The following is a 17,445-nucleotide window of genomic DNA, read 5'->3' on the forward strand; positions in this document are numbered from 1 at the left end:
TTCTGAGATGTCACTGCACACATTTAGTTATTTTACTTATGTGTTTATTTGTGTAATAAAAAAACAATTTTCGAATGACATATTGTGCAAACGCCAGGACAAAAGGTGGCGCAATGCATGTAAGTTTGTAAAAACTCAGTTTTTTTGTCCTACCTGTATTCCACAAAGTCCGGCTGCTTATAGAGGATTTGCTACAGATTCGTTCTTGTTGAATCCTTAGCCAATCCAATTCGAGGAAACTGAATACTACGGACCAATCCTAGACAACGTTTGTCAGAATACGGGTGCGGAAAAATAATACTAGAAACAAAGACAAAGTGCGGCGTCGCCTTTTTTTCTCGGAAGTCTTGTCAGGCTGTAGTTAGCATCGTTAGCCTGTGGCGTTGACAGTTAAAATGCTACACTGAATTCAACCCAAAGGCAGCTAATAATCTTCGGATTATTTAATAAAGTATAACAGGTCTTTCTGTCAAAGAAAGATCGTTATTGAAGAAGCAGGTAGGTTACATTTTCTTACTGGGGATTTTTTTTAGCGTTTAGCTTTATTTCAGAGTGCTGCTCGTGCTAATTATAGTAAGAAAATGACATTTAAACAAGAAGTTACTGTTCTCTGTTATGTTTCTTATCCATTTAGCTGTTAGACCTGTTAAGAAAATATAGGAGTCGATTCTCAATAGCGAAGTCGATTCACAACGACGTACAATGGACGCATCGCTATTCGATTCAGAATCGGTGTCGACTCCTTTACGTCCGGAATCGAACCATTATATTATATTCATTCCGTGATTCTGAATCGATTATTTCTTTCTTTTTCTCCTTTTTGCACATATCTAAATGAGATATTGTGGTAATATTTGGCTGAGGTTGGTTAACTGCTCAGTACAAATAATCTTATATTATAAGCTATACATTTGAAATGATCCAGTAATGTGTGTGTTGTTGTATATGTGACACTGCTAACTATCTAACTACTATGAACTTGTACAGATATTTCACACCTGCTTTTTATTGTGTGTGTAGGATGGACCCTGCACTGCTGCGAGAACGTGAACTCTTCAAGAAGAGAGCTCTGTCCACACCGGCAGTAGAGAAGAGACCAGCATCCTCTGAAGCTTCTGGCTCCAAGAAAAAGAAGAGCAAACCAGACAAAGAATCTTCTTCAGGATCTAAGAACAACGCAGGTTAGGCCGTCACACGCTCTGTGTGTGTGTCTGTATATCGGAATATATCAAGTGTATATCATGTCTTTTATAATAATGCGTCTTTAACTTGCACAGAGAAAGTCTTGTATAGAAAACCACTTCTTGGGTGTTTGCTATGAATTGTCGAAGAACCTGTTCTTCAGTACCATAGATACAGATATTCAGGAAGAATATTTTGTGCCAAAAAGGGACACGATGTTCCACAACCTTTTCCCTAAACTCATGCACCTGATTTGTCTCAATCTGACCAACTGGTGTAATTATGTAAATGTAGTTTTGAGGCAAGTTCGTCTAAATCTTCAAATAAGTGATTATTTCCTGTAGATTTATCCTCACAAGGCTATAGGCTATAGATAAGGGTTGTTTACTCTGGAAAATTCCAAGTGACCTCGGAACACATTTTGGACCGTCACAAGACAATAGCTATGTAACTGGTGAAGAAGCTTCAAAGACATTAGGTCTTTTTATGTCAAATAATAATTATTGTATTTTCAATGACTTTCCCAAGCTGTATGCAAACATTTGGCTATTAGCATGTTCCTAACCATTTACCTGCTTCAAGTTCCTCTTCTTTGGTAGCACATGAGGATTATGATGAACTCCTGGCACATATTCAGGTGATTAATTATTTTCCCCAACATAACCTGTCCAGCAAAGCAATAAAAATATACGCAAATGACAAAGTATGGGATTGTATATTTGCTAACACATCTCAGACCCTAAGTCTGTTAGGAGTAACAGTTCCAGTTCATTCAACACCTACAGGCTGAAATACACTGCGGATATGAAAGCGAACGGAACCGATACCTACATAATATATCCAAGCACTTCCTGTTCTGAGATGGCAGGTAAGTGTAACTGTGGAAGGGAAGATCTGGAAGACAAGGAAATCTGCTGTAACTGCCCATGCGTCTATACTGTATATCCGTATAAAAGTCTGGAAAAACATCTAGACAAGCCTGAAGAGTTTTCCTGTATCATGTTCATGAGTGAAGTACGTAAGAAGCATAGAATGGTGAACAGAAACCTACTGATATGAAGTGAAACTTAAGCCAACACGTGAAATTTTATTTTCATTCAAGCAGTAGTCGATTATTGGATGAAACTGGACGAAACTCATCCGACTCAAGTCAGATTTGCAAAATCTTTCTTTAAACTAACCAGGTCATCATTTTGTTTTAATCTACAATAGTAGATTTAATTACGTTTCCAAGACATTGCAACACAACGGAGCTTTCACTTGACCAGAATTGATGATTTATCGATCCATGAGCTCCCCAAACACTTGCATTCATTTTCAGTGCCCTATACTCTAATCTAAAACGTAATGTAATGTAAACGTAAAACGTCTACATCTAAAATGTAATGTATATAGAGAAAACAATTAGATACAAAAATAAATGACACGTTAGGGGTCTCAACATGGCAATTTAATTTGGTATCATTACAAAAAATAAAGCCCTCAGCGTTTTATGATGCTTGTTGATACTCTACGAAATTCAGGACATCGTGTGTTTTATCAGTACATTTAATTGACAGCAAAGAATTCAATGAACCACACACACGCACGCAATATACATGTCCAGCTTCAGGCTGCGCTGTATGATAAATATGCAAAATTATCATTAAAAGTTTTTAAGGGTCCTCAGCAGCAGCTGGGAGGTTTTTCCCCCTTTTCTTTCCCCCCCTCAGGCTGCTAACGACTGGGGAGACATGCTGGACTCCAGGCTCAGTTCTGTCCAGATAAAGATCATTCGCTAAATTATCTATGACTGCCACCAAAGTCACCCAAGTGGGGTTGATGCACAGTGTGCAACACTGATGTGCTTTGCCACAATGCAACGACTTTATATGGAAATCACTGTTGGCTTTAAAGGAGTGCGAATTTTTGGTGGTTGGCATCAAGGGCAATTTTAGCTGCTGCTTTATTGTCTGCCTCGATTACTCGACACCCCCACAATTTTTAATTGTACGTTTTTTCCTCAGTTCTCACTTTATATCCAATGACGTGATCAGTTTACATCTGTATCATAGATGTCGATGTCTACATTAAAGGCTTAACACATAGATATTTATTAGGCTGTGACGGCTTAACGGACAAATCCCACTAAAGCATGCTGTTGTAAATTACATCACATGGAGGACACCATACAGTCAGGGTTGTGTGTTTTCTTAGTGTTATGCATTGAAATGTGTGCTCATTTCTTTACTCCGTATTCTGACACCTCATCCACCCCGAAGTTGTGGTCAGAGTCGTTACTCGTAGACCGTGTTTCCGTGGCGTAGACCTGGTTGCCATGGCTATACGATTTCGTCACTGCTGCCACTTCGGTTGTGAACGGTCTTGGTTTTGTTAAAGCAGCCGCAGTCGAGCAGCTCGTAGAGGAAAGCCAGAGTAGCAAGGGAGAGCACGGTGAAGATGAAGAGGAGGAGGATTACAAAGCAGGCAACGTTCCAGCCGTCATGGAAGGGGAACACCTGCTGCACTGAAGCAGAGACGCTACTGGCCACGGTCATCGTGATCTAGGAGGAAAAGACTCAAATAAAGAGATGCAAGTAATGTAAAACCCTTTGGGTGGTGCCATTAAAGGAAAATAACAGTAAATAATCCTGTGCTACTTGCCCATCATGAATTGTATAAAGACGGCAGTAAAAATCTGTGGGGTTTTTTATGTAACATCCCAGACCCAAAAGTCTCAGGTGCTCGGCAACAGATTTTCTTACCCTTTATGACTGTACCATTATTCTGCAGAATAATAATCGAAAGTTGTAGCTCTAGTCAACAGAACATACATGAATCATTTGTCTTCATTATTCTGGCCTAATATTGTGTAGGTCCCCATTGTGCCACCAGAACAGCTCTAACCCCTAAAGGCATGGATACCACAAGACATCTGAAGTTGTGCTGTTGTATCTGGCACCACGACTTTAGCAGCAGAACCTTTAAGTCCTGAGGTACATCCCAGAAGCTTGGGAACACCTCGGACCCCTTTGTCATGTTCCTCAAACCATACCTGAGCTGTATCTGCAGTACGACCTGTTAAAAGAGGGTACATTTGTCACCATGAAGGTGTGTCCAACATCCACATGATTGTCAGGACCCAAAGTTCCCAACAGTACATTGCCCAAAACATCACACTGCCTTCCAATAGTGCGTCCTGGTACCATATCGTCCTGGTACCACATGAGCATCCTCATAGTGTGAAAGAAAAGGTGATCTATCAGACCACGACTCTTTCTTCCACTGCTCCATGGTGTGGTTCTGGCACTCAGGTGCTTGTTGTTGGTGCTTTCGGCAGTGGACAGGAATCAGTATGAGCATCCTGACTGATCTACAGCTACACAGCCTAAAGGTTCTGACACTTTTTATACCAGAGCAAGAATGAACTTGTTCACTAACTGGACTCGATGGAGTAGTTTTTGCTCAGATGCATCGAGTCCTGGGTATCCATGACCCTGTCACTGGGTTACCAGTTGCACTTCATTGGATACCTTTTGGTAGGTACTAATCATTGTATGCTAGGACCAGCTATTTTTTATTTATTTATTTTTTTGGGAGATGCTCCAATAATCATGTTTTTCACTTCATCTGTCTCACTCGCACGTACACGCGCGCACACACACGAATTGCAATCGAATGTGATTGTGTTGTGCAGTCATTAACCTAATGCATTTTCTATTGTCGTACCCTTATATGCACTCGTGTGTGTGTGTGTGCATACTGTACAGATGCCAGTCCAGTGTGAGTGAAAGATTGTAACCTAGTTAGCAGTGTAATAAGATCTGTGTTTGTGTGTGTGTTTGTATGCTTGGTGCATCCCTCTATTGAACACTTGGACAGACAGATAGATGGAGACAGGCTTTCACTACAATCTTGTCAGTCTTTCTGTCTCAAACATACAGACAGATGGTTCCTTGTTTCCTGTGTCCCAGATGACCAACTCCTCCTCCTCATCCTCCCCAGTGTTGCATCCAATAAGCTGCTTTTTGTTTTATAGAGTTTGTTTAGGCCTATTTTAATAACATTTTAATCCTGAATCCTGAATCACGGCCCCATCACCATAGCATTAAACAGCAGTGTTCAATAATGTCTGAATCACAATCTCACACCTCTTTTTCTTCAACACATACAGAAACAACGTATAAGCAAAAGTGAGCAAATATCCTTTTGTTTTGTTTTTGCCAACGAAAGCATGAATAAATGCGATGCTCAGAATAACCGAGAAAGTCAGATGTATGAAATGACTTCACAATATGTGTGTTTGTTTGTCTGGTAAACAAGGTGTGGGTGGGTGGGTGGGTGTGGACTTGAGTCATATCTTTGTGCCTTCTACCATACACACATCCCTGTTGTGGTTTCGTGTAATAAACCAAATAAAAAAGAAAGCCATACCTGTGAATCAGAGCTGAAGGATGATGGAGTGTCTGCCCACGCGTCTTGATCCGTCTCTCGCGCCCTCTCTCGTCCTCCGTTTCTCTCTCTTTCTGTTTCTTTCTTTCCCTCACCCCACCCCGCCACTTCCTGCTGCAGCACCATTGCTCAGCTTCTCCGTCCATCAGACACCTCACACTTCATTAATAATGCATGAAGGCTGCTGCGATTGGCCGAGCTCCGGTGGGGCTACAGGAGCTCTGAGCAGGAAGTGATGCTCTCATTGTCCAAAATCAGGTGTAGGAAGTAAATCTCTGTTTTCTTTGTTATTTAGCTTTATTTTATTCTACATCTAGTTCATTTCACATGAGAAATTCTTATTTATTTCATAGCAAGGAGCATCTCCCTTTGGTGTCCCTTTGATTTTGCTCTTGCAGTCAAAAGAAACGCAGATGATATTTTGAAGTATGTTTAAATATTGCAATGAAATATTGTTTAACATGGAGAGGGGGCAGCAGGTAGAGAAAGAGAGAGTGATGGAGAGATGGATGGACGGACAGTGAGGGAGAGAGTGAGGGGCAGAGACAGGCAGTGAGAGGGAGGCAGGGACAGTGACGAAGAGAGAATGTGTGTGAGAGGGAGGGGGAGAAAGTGAGTGAGAGGGAGGGACAGTGACGAAGAGAGAATGTGTGTGAGAGGGAGGGGGAGTAAGTGAGAGTGAGTGTGAGGGAGGGAGAGGGAGGGACAGTGATGGAGAGAGAATGTGTGTGAGGGAGAGGGAGAGAGAGTGGAATGGAGAGGGAGGGACAGTGACAGAGAGAGTGAGGGAGGGAGGGAGAGAGAGAGTGTGAGGGGGAGAGTGTGTGAGGAAGGGGGAGAGAGTGAGAATGTGTGATGGAGGGAGAGAGAGACTGAGGGGGAGAGAGAGTGGAAGGGAGAGGGAGGGACAGTGACTGGGAGAGAGAGAGAGTGAGGATGAGAAAGGGGGAGGGAGTGAGAATGTGTAAGGGAGGGAGAGGGAGTGAGGGAGAACTAGTATTGTTCAAATCTCCACAAGTCGGGATCTTATTTTAAATGACTTATCCATAAGCGTGTTTTTAAAAAACAAAAGTATGGTTCCACTGATTAGTTGTTGCAGGTCTTTAATGTATTTATTTTCTGTTTTTCAGACTCCAGTAATGGATCCTTTAATCTCAAAGCTCTTTCTGGGAGCTCGGGCTACAAATTCGGGGTCCTGGCACGGATCGTCAACTACATGAAGGTAACGAAGCGTAACATCCTAATCCTGCCACATGTCACTGTTGTCGAGGGGCAAACGAACTAAATACTAAGTAGTGCTGCTGTACAACTTCTCTAGTGCACTATATGTAGAATAGAAGACCAGAGATAGAGGGTTTTCAATGAATGAAATCGTTACCCACTCACATTTTCACTAATTACTTAATCTGAAAATACCTATATCTTTCATTAAGCCCCAAGGAATAAGTTGTTATACAGAATAATTTTAGATTAAAATCTTTCACTTTCTGACGTACCAACAAATAAGGTCCCGATCACGGGACAAGACGCGTATCCAAGCAGTCCAGTGTGGGTAATTATAACCACCGAATAACAGCATTATCTCGACTACACAACTGTGCAAAGCTCAGCAGCCCGACTGCACAAATTACATGCAGGATAACCAACAGTGTACGAGAGTGTAGCATTTAAAAATAAGGGAAAGTGGCATCTGGGAAGACAGATGGCCTTAGCTGTGGTAGCTGTTGAAGAATCTGCCCACCTGGGGTAGAAAGCTGTTCTGAAGTGTAGCACCTAATGTCCTGATTGCTTTTAGGTGTTAAATGATGTAAATGCTGTGGCAAGGAGAAGCAGCTGGGAGTGGCGTCACCTCACAGCTCAAGGGGCCTTGGTTTGATCATCAGCTCCGAGGGGAACTGAGTGTAAAGATTTCAGAGGTCCTTGAATAAAAAATATATAATCATACAAAAAATGTACAGCAATCAAGTCAACAGTAAGCAAATGACCTTGATTATCTTGGTTATTACGATGGCACCTGACAAGTTGTGGTGTACGTTAGTCTTTTCTTGAAGTTGAGGTGTTGGAAGCAGGAAAAACGGGCAAGCGTACGGATCTAAGTGACTCTATCGAAGGCAAAACTGTGATGGCTAGATGACTCGGACTGATCATAGCTTCATATCAGCAGGTCTTGTGGGATTGCTAGTATTCAATGGTCCGTACCTACGAAAGCAGTCCAAGGAAGGACAGCCGGTGACCCAGCAACAGGGTCATGAGTGTGCCCGAGATGTGTGTAGAATGCTAACACAAACTCCTAGCTATGATTGCTGTGTAGCTGTTGACCGGTCAGACTGCCCATGTCGTCTGCTATCCACCACTTACAGCACCTACAATGGGCACCAGAACTGGACTTTTGAGCAATGCAAGAAGGTGGAACTTTAAGTCAAGCAGGTAGAAGCTGTGTGATGCTTTGGGAAACTAATGTTCTGCTGGAAATCCTGGGGGTTCTGGCATTCGTGTAGACGTTACTTTGACACGTACCACCTACGTAAACATTGCTGCAGACCTTCATGTCACTAGTTTTCCCTAATGGCAGTGTCCTCCTTCTGCAGGATAGTTCAGGAATGGTTTGAGACAAGTTGACAAAGAGTCTAAGATGTTGACCTTTAAATTCCCCAGATCTCATTCTAATTGAGCATCTGTGGGTTGTGCTGTACAAACATGTCTGGTCCATGGAGGTCCCACATCACATCCACCTTACCATCCATCATGCTTCGATGGCTTAAAGCTGTTTTGGCAGCCCTGGGAGCAGCTACAAAATATTAGGCAGGTAGATTTAACTTTATGGCTGGTGTGTGTAGTGTAAATCACAGAGCAAGCATGGACCTTTAGTGCTCTGGAGAACAGCAGGTGTTTTTGTTGATGGAGGTGATTTTAGTTCAGGTTTCTGCCTGACAGCAGTCTCTGAATCAGACCCTAGCATCCGGTTTGAGTTTATTCCAGGTTGTGTCAGGTGTGTGTGTTTTTTTTTTTTTTTTTTATTAATCTGTGACTCTCTCTCTCTCTCTCCCCCTAGACGAGGCATCAGAGAGGAGACACTCATCCCCTAAGCTTGGAGGAGATTTTAGATGAGACCAAGCTCTTGGACATTGGGTTGAAGCAGAAGCAATGGCTCATGACTGAGGTGCGATATAAAAACTCATCCCATTTTCTCTTTAATAAACAGTATATGAATTAAACATCCTTTCTTTCCTTTCCTCTTTTTTTTCTGTGGTATATATGTGTCTTGGCTTTCCTATATAATTTTTTCTCCCTCCCTGCGATGACGATATCTTGTGGATCAGTCTGGATCTGTTTGTTCATAATTTACCACCAAATGTCGAGTATCTGAAATCTCTAGTTCTGGGGATTGCTCACTGCAAAAATATTTTCTTCTTGGTCCACTTATAGCAGGGCTTCTAACTGAAATCGGTTCTCTCTGTTACGCTCTGTTCCTCTCTCCTAGGCCTTGGCTAGCAACCCCAAGATAGACGTGCGTGACGGAAAATATGCCTTTAAACCTAAATACCATCTAAAGGACAAGAAAGCGCTGCTCAGATTGCTGGACAAGCACGATCAGCAGGGGTTAGGAGGAGTGCTGCTGGATGATGTGGAGGAGGGTCTGCCCAATTCTGCCAAGGCCATCAAAGTACAACCCTAACAATTATTCATTTTAGTTATTATTATAAGAAAACGAGGCGACTCTAAAGCCAGTAACCCGACTGGACTTTAAATTGCAGTGTGTGGCTAACTGTGTGAGATATTATTGTTAATTATTTAATAAATAAAAATCATATTCAGATCAATCAGACCTTGTTCTGAGTAGCAGACCTTGTTCTGAGTAGCAGACCTTGTTCTGAGTAGCAGACCTTGTTCTGAGTAGCACGCCTTGATCCATCTCAGTCTCTCCTCTCTAGATCTCTGGTACTTATCTTTTTCATTAAGGACAAGACTAAGTGACCTAACCGCTACAGCTGCAGTGCCAGACTTGTCTTCAATTATTTCTTTATTTGAACTGTTTTTCTTTCATTCACTTCAGAGTCCTTTAGTCCCGTCCCCAAACAGGATTCCTTCTTTAATCACCTCTAGGCAGTAAAAACAAGGGACACGACATGGTAGGCTAGCTCAGTATTATATCACACAGAACATACCCAATACATTTTTCTGTTGTTTTTGTGCATAGGCTCTTGGAGATCAGATCATTTTCGTGTCCAGACCTGACAAGAAAAAGATTCTCTTCTACAACGACAAACACTGTCACTTCGAAGTAGATGAAGGTGAGTGACGGTAACCTAGAAAAAATATCAGGTTTTAAATGTTAGCATCCAGCAGGAAAAAATAAGAATGACAAAAAGAAATAGTAGGGAGACGACCATCCTTTGGTTGTTGCGTATTGTGAATTTGTGTACTGTGTTCTTCAGAGTTCCAGAAGTTGTGGCGCAGCGTTCCGGTGGATTCCATAGATGATGACAAGATTGAAGAGTACCTGAAGAGACAGGGCATCTCGTCCATGCAGGACACAGGGCCAAAGAAATCTGTGCGTTTATGTCCTTTATGTACATCTATAAGGTTTCAGTTAAACATGGCCTAGGCCAACTATACCCCTTTTCCACCAGAAAGAACTGGGGTCTGGTTCAGAGTTAGTGCTGGTGCTGGTTCAAAGTTGGTTCCACTGGTGAACCTTATAAGAACCGGTTTGCCTTTCCATGGGCTAAAGAGCTGTCACAGAGCCGTGTGTTACGTCACTGTATACGTGTCACATTTCCCAGCAGCGGTAAACACATCAACAATGGTGGATGTTGCTTTACTGATAATGCTCATGGCTTTGTGAACCTACATTGGCATCCAAACGCGGCGAATCCAACGTGTATGTGCAGCTCCAGGTAATTTGTATAAACGGAGGTTGTAATCGAGAAAGTACATAACATTATTTTATGATTAACACAGAAAAAAGTTAGCCGTAGCATGTAGCTACCTACTTTCATGTGTGCTGATAATTGATCATATTGCGGTAAAGTAAAAGTGTATTAAATATTAGTCTACTAAAGGTACATTAACAAATGCACTAATAGTAGCCCTGCCCACAGCCCCTGACGCAAGCAGATCTTAAGTCTAGACCAGCAACGTTTTGGTGCTACTTAAGAACCACTTTTCCTGATTCAGAGCCAGTGATTTGGCTGTTGAAAAAGAAAGAACTGGTTCTAAATTAGGCTCTGGCTCCGAACCAGCACTCAAAGTGCCTCGGTGGAGAAGGGGCACTGAGACTTCTGTAAGTTCCTCTAGATAAAAGTGTCTTGCCGAGTGCCAGAAATATCAACGATAACTAGAGGAAATACAGAAAGGAATTTGTCTTTTGATTTACTGAAAGTTTAAAACTTGAGTTTAAAACTATGACAAATCACTGAAACTGGAGACTCCTTCCAAAACGGTTCCACAAAAGTCCCTGTGTTAGCTGTTACTATAGCGACAAGAACTAATTTGTAGATTACTGTCTACACTGCAGTTATAGAAACGCCTTCTGGCAGAATAATGAATTCAGAAAGTTTCCATAATCACAAGTCACGAGTCTCATCTCATCTGTTCTCAATCATATGTGTCTTGTGATTAACTCTTGCAGACACCAGTCCAAAAGAGGAAGAAACCGGCAAACCAGAAGAGGAGACGGTTCAAGACTCACAACGATCATCTGAACGGTGTTTTGGAAGACTACTCTGACGGAGTCCCCGCTAAGAAGTGACACGTGCTCAGTCGCGTGCGTCCCACACTGGCTGGGATAAAGACTCGGCAAGCGAAGCTCGACATCTGTGTGTATCCACACTCTCATTTGCCAAAACCACATGGAGACTAACGGAGGAAATTCGAATGTGAATAATGCGACTGTATATATTTTCTTTTTTGTGCAAGCGCTTTAACAAGTATGTTGAAGGCTTTTTTTTTTTTTTTTTTTTTTTTTTAATTAAATAAAACTTTAAAATCCAGTTTGGACTGTTTAAATCACTTGCTTATTATGGGAACGAACTATGGGTTGTTGAATGTTGGTAAGTTTTGTGTCAGTTCTTCATTTCTATTTAAATAGACAGTAATCCAATCCTGACTCTGGAACTGTGAGGCAGAACTGAAGAAATGTATGTAGATGGTCAGATAATTCGATGGCTTTCTACAGAAGTTCTCCTTTCCTGTCTCAAACTCCAGGGAATGAATATCATGCTTTATATCATAAACTATTTTGAATGTTGTCTTATTTATCATCTCCTACAGCCTCAGAAGGACATTGTATGGCTGTACACTCTCTCTCTCTCTCTCTCTCTCTCTCTCTCAGGCATATTCATTAGTCAGATCTTTTGATGTCCTCTCACGCTTTTGAATGTACGCTTTCATAAACAAATTAATTCACTCAGACTCCGTTCAACACACACACTCGTGCTTGTCCTTGGTCTTGAACATCCAACGGCAAAAAAAAAATAAAAATAGCTTAGACATTAAAAAGCTGAATTACAGACACCTGATGATCTTAGTGTAAGTGTTAATGTGTCAATTTGTACACAGTCTCCCTTATATCTGTGATGGCTTGGGTTTGTTAATGTATATTGATATGTATATTCACATATATATAATATTCATATAAGTGAAGAGGGAGCAAATGAGCCTGAAAAGAAGTACATAAAGTTGAGTTTAAAAAAAACCTCAGTGCTATGGCTTTACACAATTGAACTTTATTCAGATTTCAGATGATGTAAATCCCTGACAACGAGCTTAAGGAGCAGATAAGAAATGAGGGTTTTGGGGGGGGGGGGGGGAGGAAAAAAGCTTTTCTTTTTTTTTTCTTTTCTTTTATTGCGGCAGCTTCAAGCGATGCAACCGTTATTTCACAGAACATCAGACTAAATAAAAAAATTCAGGCTACATTAAAAAATGTTGTAAACTTCCCATACAGTATTTACCCCCAAATCAAAATGTTGTTCCTTGATTAGTCTGTATAATGGGGGAAAATAGAGTCCATCCATTTTATTTGTACCAGTTACACAAGGTCACAGAGATCCTGGAATCTCCCTGGAAGGGATGCCAACCCATCACTGGGCACAATCATACTATAGATCATTTAGAGATGCCAATCAGCCTACAACACATTTTTGGACTGTGGAAGAAACTCGAGTACGGTAAGAACATGCAAACAGCAGTAGTGGGAATCATAACCAACCCATGAGGTGCAAATAAAAAGTAAGCCACCTGGAAAAGACTAGAAAAGTCTAATGCGCACAACTGGGATGAAATGGCATTAATGCATATTGACTTACCAAATAACTGGGTGGTGGTTATTATTTTCCAACAGCAGGATGTGCAGGTTTCTGTGCCATTCGATGCATTACACACTGCAGAGTATGTCATGTATATATTGTTTTTCTGTGATTTAGTCCATTTTCAAAGTGACCTGATTCATTGTCTTCGGCGGTTAGTGTAATTGCGCATCGAAGCGCCGCTACTTGCCGATCTTTATTGCTCAGCACAGGCCATAAATCAGCTTGACAGGTTTCATATCCCTAAATTTCATTCCTGTACTCATCAGTGTAGAAGTTGATGTTACTGAACTGGCTGCCTCTGGAACTTTATACGATGTTGTATTCATAATTGTAATCATATTATCTGTGAGAACATTGACACCACGTTGTTATGCAGTGATTACTGAATTACATATCAAACATTTCAATAGGCATTTATGTTAAGAGGAAAGTCTGAGATCATAAGCAACTCTGAATTGTTATACACTGCTGTGCTTAAAATGATTATTTATGGCAGGAATCAATTCAAATATTTATAAATGATAAGTTGCAATATAGGGGGGGCACGGTGGCTTAGTGGGTAGCACGTTCGCCTCACACCTCCAGGGTCGGGGTTCGATTCCCGCCTCCGCCTTGTGTGTGCGGAGTTTGCATGTTCTCCCCGTGCCTCGGGGGTTTCCTCCGGGTACTCCGGTTTTCTCCCCCGGTCCAAAGACATGCATGGTAGGTTAATTGGCATCTCTGGAAAATTGTCCGTAGTGTGTGAATGCGTGAGTGAATGAGAGTGTGTGTGTGCCCTGCGATGGGTTGGCACTCCGTCCAGGGTCTATCCTGCCTTGATGCCCGATGACGCCTGAGATAGGCACGTGCTCCACGTGACCCGAGGTAGTTCGGATAAGCGGTAGAAAATGAATGAATGAATGAAAGTTGCAATATTTACTGGTTACAGAAAAAGTTTATTGTCAAAATACAAGGTCACGTCAAGGTGTTTCTATATCCTGGTCTATTCTCTATACAAGAATAACTCATTCATTGACTTAAATGTTTTCTGTAAATGCTGATTAGACTTACGGGGCACCTCAGGATTAAAATGGATTGAATCTAAAAGATTGATCTATGGATTGAAATAAAATCCCAAGATTGAACTGGAATCTCAAATTTGAACTGGAATCTCAGGATTGAAATGAAATCTTTGAATTAATCTGGAACTATAGGATAGAACAGGAATCTCAGTATTGACCTGGAATCACAAGATTGAACCGGATTCTCAGGATTGAACTGAAATCTTAAAATTAAACTAGAATCTTAGGATTGAACAGGAATCTTATGGTTTGAGCTGGAATCTCTCTCAGGATTAAACGGGAATTGTAAGATAGAACTGAAATCTACAGATTAATTTGGAATCTCAGGATTAATCTGGAATTGTAGGATTATTCTAAAAACCCAGGATTGATATAGAATCTCCGGATTGAACTGGAATCTTTAAAATTGAACCAAAATCTCAAGTTTAACCTGTAATCTCTTGATAGTTCTAGAGACCCTAGAACTGTGAGGTGACAATGCCAGTTAATGGTGCACCATATGGCATATGCACCATTTAACTAGTATATTAGGTGCCTAAATCGTATATCGGAACACCCTGACCTATCTGTTGCTTTGTCTCTATAGACATGAATCAGGTGTATGAAGGGTTGTGCCGAATAACGCAGATCCACGTAATCAATCTATAGGCAAAAGGAAATGATGAAATCCGCAGTCATCCTTTCTGCTCATGTTACTGTATTATGCTCTGCTAAATATATATTTCATGATGTTGCAGTATAGGCATTGCTTTTCACCACACCACACTATTGCTGCTAGACTGAGGGTCTTCAAGCAGACGCGAAGATGGCGAGGCATTTTCTATAACAGCAGCTCTGACAATACTGCCTGAAATCAATAACAAATCTGTATTAATATACCGGTTCTATTGCTTTATTTTTTTCCATCAGTTAAAATGATTGCACATTCAAACTATTCTAATGTATGCTTTTAATGTGTTTCAATCCACACAAAAACATGAAACTCCAAACAACACAACTTGCCTCGCAGCTTCCACTTCTGCTGTTCATCCTTGAGAGATAAAATATTTGACATTGCATCCTCTCAGTCCATTACTGTAATTTATTAGGTACTTAGTGAGTCGGTAATGGCAGTGAAGCCTGAATAGCAGTTCCATAATCTTAGACAAGGGCACACACAGGCCTTGACACACATCTGCTTTTTGTCATAATTTGTTTTCTTAATATTTAAAACAGCCACATACAATCCGAGAAAGACTAGTCCAGCTTATTTCACCAGCCGACTATCGCTTGTAATAAATTAATTAGCTAATCATCTTACAGAATAACCTGTTCATGCTGATTAAAAGCCTCCTTAAAACGTGATGCTCCCACCACCATGCTTCACTGAGAGAACAAGTGAAGAGATCAAAAATATCCAAGATCACAGTTAACTAAATGTCCTTGTAATGACTGCTAACATATTTCCATCTACTAGTTCAATTCAATTCAATTCAAGTTTATTTGTATAGCGCTTTTTACAATGGGCTTTGTCTCAAAGCAGCTTTACAGAACATAAACAAAGAACGGAAGGTAAACATAAGGAGAAATATAGAGAATTAATATAGTAAAAAATTCAAGATATATATACTGTAGTTCACAGTGTGTATGTATGTATGTATGTACAGTATGTATGTATATGTATTTATCCCCAATGAGAAAGTCTGAGCTGACTCAGGCAGCAGTGGCAAGGAAAAACTCCCTTAAATTGGTAAGGAAGAAACCTTGAGAGGAACCAGACTACTAGTTTCCCATTCCCTTGATGGAAGAGAACTATTGGAGAATGAGGAGAACAAACTTGTAAGATTCAAGTACCAGAAAGCATTGTCCTCCACCAAAAAAACTCCAAGGAAGAGTCTCTTCAACAAAATTCTTTAGAACCAGATCCACCTGAGAAACAAATAGATAGGCAAAGTGATGGTGGAGATATTGCGTTGTGGATTGGATAGATTCTGCAGTGGGTAGTGTTGATTTGTTCCTCACAGGTGGGTTTCATCTCTGGTTTCCTTTGACTTCCAAGAAAACTTGCTATACAGTGTGATGACTATGATTAATTATCCCAAGTGTAAATGAGTATGTGCAGGGTACACCGCTATGTATTGGCTGTCCATTCAAGGTGTATTTCTTTTATTCATTTATATTTCTTCATGGATCCACTGAAACCACAGAATAATGTGTGAAAGGAAGTAAGTGAATTAGCACACGTGGGAAAATATAAATTGAGCTGTCCTTCATAGGGCTCAATTATTTACTAAATGAATGTTGTAACAGCATCCCCTGCATTCCCCCCTCCGAATCACCAGAGGGAACCCTCACCTGAATACTAAGGTCACCAGTTTACCACCCAGCACTTTCGGGTTACTATTTAAGATGTGCTCTTACCATCTTATGTTGTGAAGTATAATTTGGTTTTCCTGCGATTATGAGCCGTGTTATTTCTGGATTGACTTTCATTGCGTATTGATTTACGTGCTTTCGGGTTTTGGATTTGTTTCACCGTTCTGGTTGATCCCATGATTTGATTCCGCCTCTGCATCACAAAATATAACCATAACTGTATTTATGCACCTGTTCATTGCACCTTTATATCCTTGTTAAACATCCCATTCCAAAACCATTTACAGTTCCTCAGGAAAACTGGTCCAGTCTGCATTAGCAAAATGAATCTTAAATTACAGCTAATCTCGTCTCCGAAACACTTCATTCGTGTCTCAAAATAAGCTTGGCAACAATTCTCACTTAGAAAACCCACGCTGTCACAGATAACACACTAACCTAGATGATTTTTCACTAAAATCAGTATTTCAGTATAGAAACAGAAAAAACGTACTAAAGCATTTGTGTTGGAACAAGATTTAGAAATGCTGCAATGTGCTTCAATATCCTTTATTTTCTTCTGTCCCTCTCCCTGACATCTCTCACTGCTTTCTCCACCAACCAACCTGTCTTCCTTCCTTCATGTTTCTAAACAATATCGCTCAGAAGGCAGCCCATTGTACTAAAATACCATGATGTGAATGACATGAAGAGTTCATGGATTTTAGAAGACGAGGTCATGATTCACAGGAAATGATTCACAGGTTGATCTTCTATTTCTATGACTATTTGAAGAGTTTTGAGAATGTGACTTCAGTTTTAAACTATACATGCTAGCAATAGCTACTTTGAGGCTAGAAAAAGCTTCACTCTTCTGGGAAGACATTCCGCTAAATTTTGGAGTGGGACTGACTGTGTGCTTTTGCCCATTCAACCACAATAGCATTAGTGAAATCGGGCACTGCGAGCAGACCTGGTTTGGCCTCTTAGTTTCAGTGAAGGGAAACTGCAGTGATACATTCTAGGCAATTGTGTGTTCCAACTTTGTGCCAACAGTTTGGGGAAATCCACATACAGTACAGTTGTGATGATCAGGTGTCAACAAACTTTTTCCCTGTACAGTG

At 40.8% G+C, this 17,445-nt stretch overlaps 2 protein-coding genes across 4 annotated transcripts; one reads left to right on the forward strand and one right to left on the reverse strand.

The window, feature by feature from the left end:
• Positions 1-282: 282 nt before the first annotated feature.
• On the forward strand, positions 283-12,134 carry gtf2e2 (general transcription factor IIE, polypeptide 2, beta). Of its 2 annotated transcripts, none has more exons than XM_027174443.2 (8): positions 283-498; positions 1,021-1,181; positions 6,744-6,835; positions 8,666-8,773; positions 9,095-9,277; positions 9,812-9,905; positions 10,050-10,165; positions 11,246-12,134. In XM_027174443.2, exons 2-8 carry the CDS (start codon positions 1,022-1,024, stop codon positions 11,363-11,365), a joined length of 873 nt encoding a protein of 290 aa, XP_027030244.1. In that variant the 5' UTR covers positions 283-498; position 1,021; the 3' UTR covers positions 11,366-12,134. The 2 variants fall into 2 exon arrangements, with proteins under 2 accessions (XP_027030244.1, XP_027030243.1); XM_027174442.2 differs by lacking the exon at positions 283-498 and adding an exon at positions 740-863.
• Positions 2,243-6,128, reverse strand: smim18 (small integral membrane protein 18). 2 transcript variants are annotated; one of them, XM_047816287.1, is made up of 2 exons: positions 5,596-5,697; positions 2,243-3,739 (listed from the first exon to the last, which is right to left on the reverse strand). In XM_047816287.1, exon 2 carries the CDS (start codon positions 3,717-3,719, stop codon positions 3,504-3,506), a length of 216 nt encoding a protein of 71 aa, XP_047672243.1. In that variant the 5' UTR covers positions 3,720-3,739; positions 5,596-5,697; the 3' UTR covers positions 2,243-3,503. The 2 variants fall into 2 exon arrangements, with proteins under 2 accessions (XP_047672243.1, XP_027030246.1); XM_027174445.2 differs by having other exon boundaries at positions 2,252-3,725; positions 5,596-6,128.
• Positions 12,135-17,445: the final 5,311 nt, after the last annotated feature.

This window comes from Tachysurus fulvidraco, chromosome 7 (genome assembly GCF_022655615.1).
Source record: "Tachysurus fulvidraco isolate hzauxx_2018 chromosome 7, HZAU_PFXX_2.0, whole genome shotgun sequence".
NCBI classification, from domain to species: domain Eukaryota; kingdom Metazoa; phylum Chordata; class Actinopteri; order Siluriformes; family Bagridae; genus Tachysurus; species Tachysurus fulvidraco.

Coding starts and splice junctions, on each gene's coding strand:
- gtf2e2 (XM_027174442.2), top strand. CDS start 835: ATGAGATATTGTGGTAATATTTGGCTGAG. Junction 864..1,020: donor TGTGGTAATATTTGGCTGAG/GTTGGTTAACTG, acceptor TTGTGTGTGTAG/GATGGACCCTGCACTGCTGC. Junction 1,182..6,743: donor AGGATCTAAGAACAACGCAG/GTTAGGCCGTCA, acceptor TCTGTTTTTCAG/ACTCCAGTAATGGATCCTTT.
- smim18 (XM_027174445.2), bottom strand. CDS start 5,739: ATGGTGCTGCAGCAGGAAGTGGCGGGGTGGGGTGAGGGAAAGAAAGAA. Junction 3,726..5,595: donor CCTTCAGCTCTGATTCACAG/GTATGGCTTTCT, acceptor TTTTCCTCCTAG/ATCACGATGACCGTGGCCAG.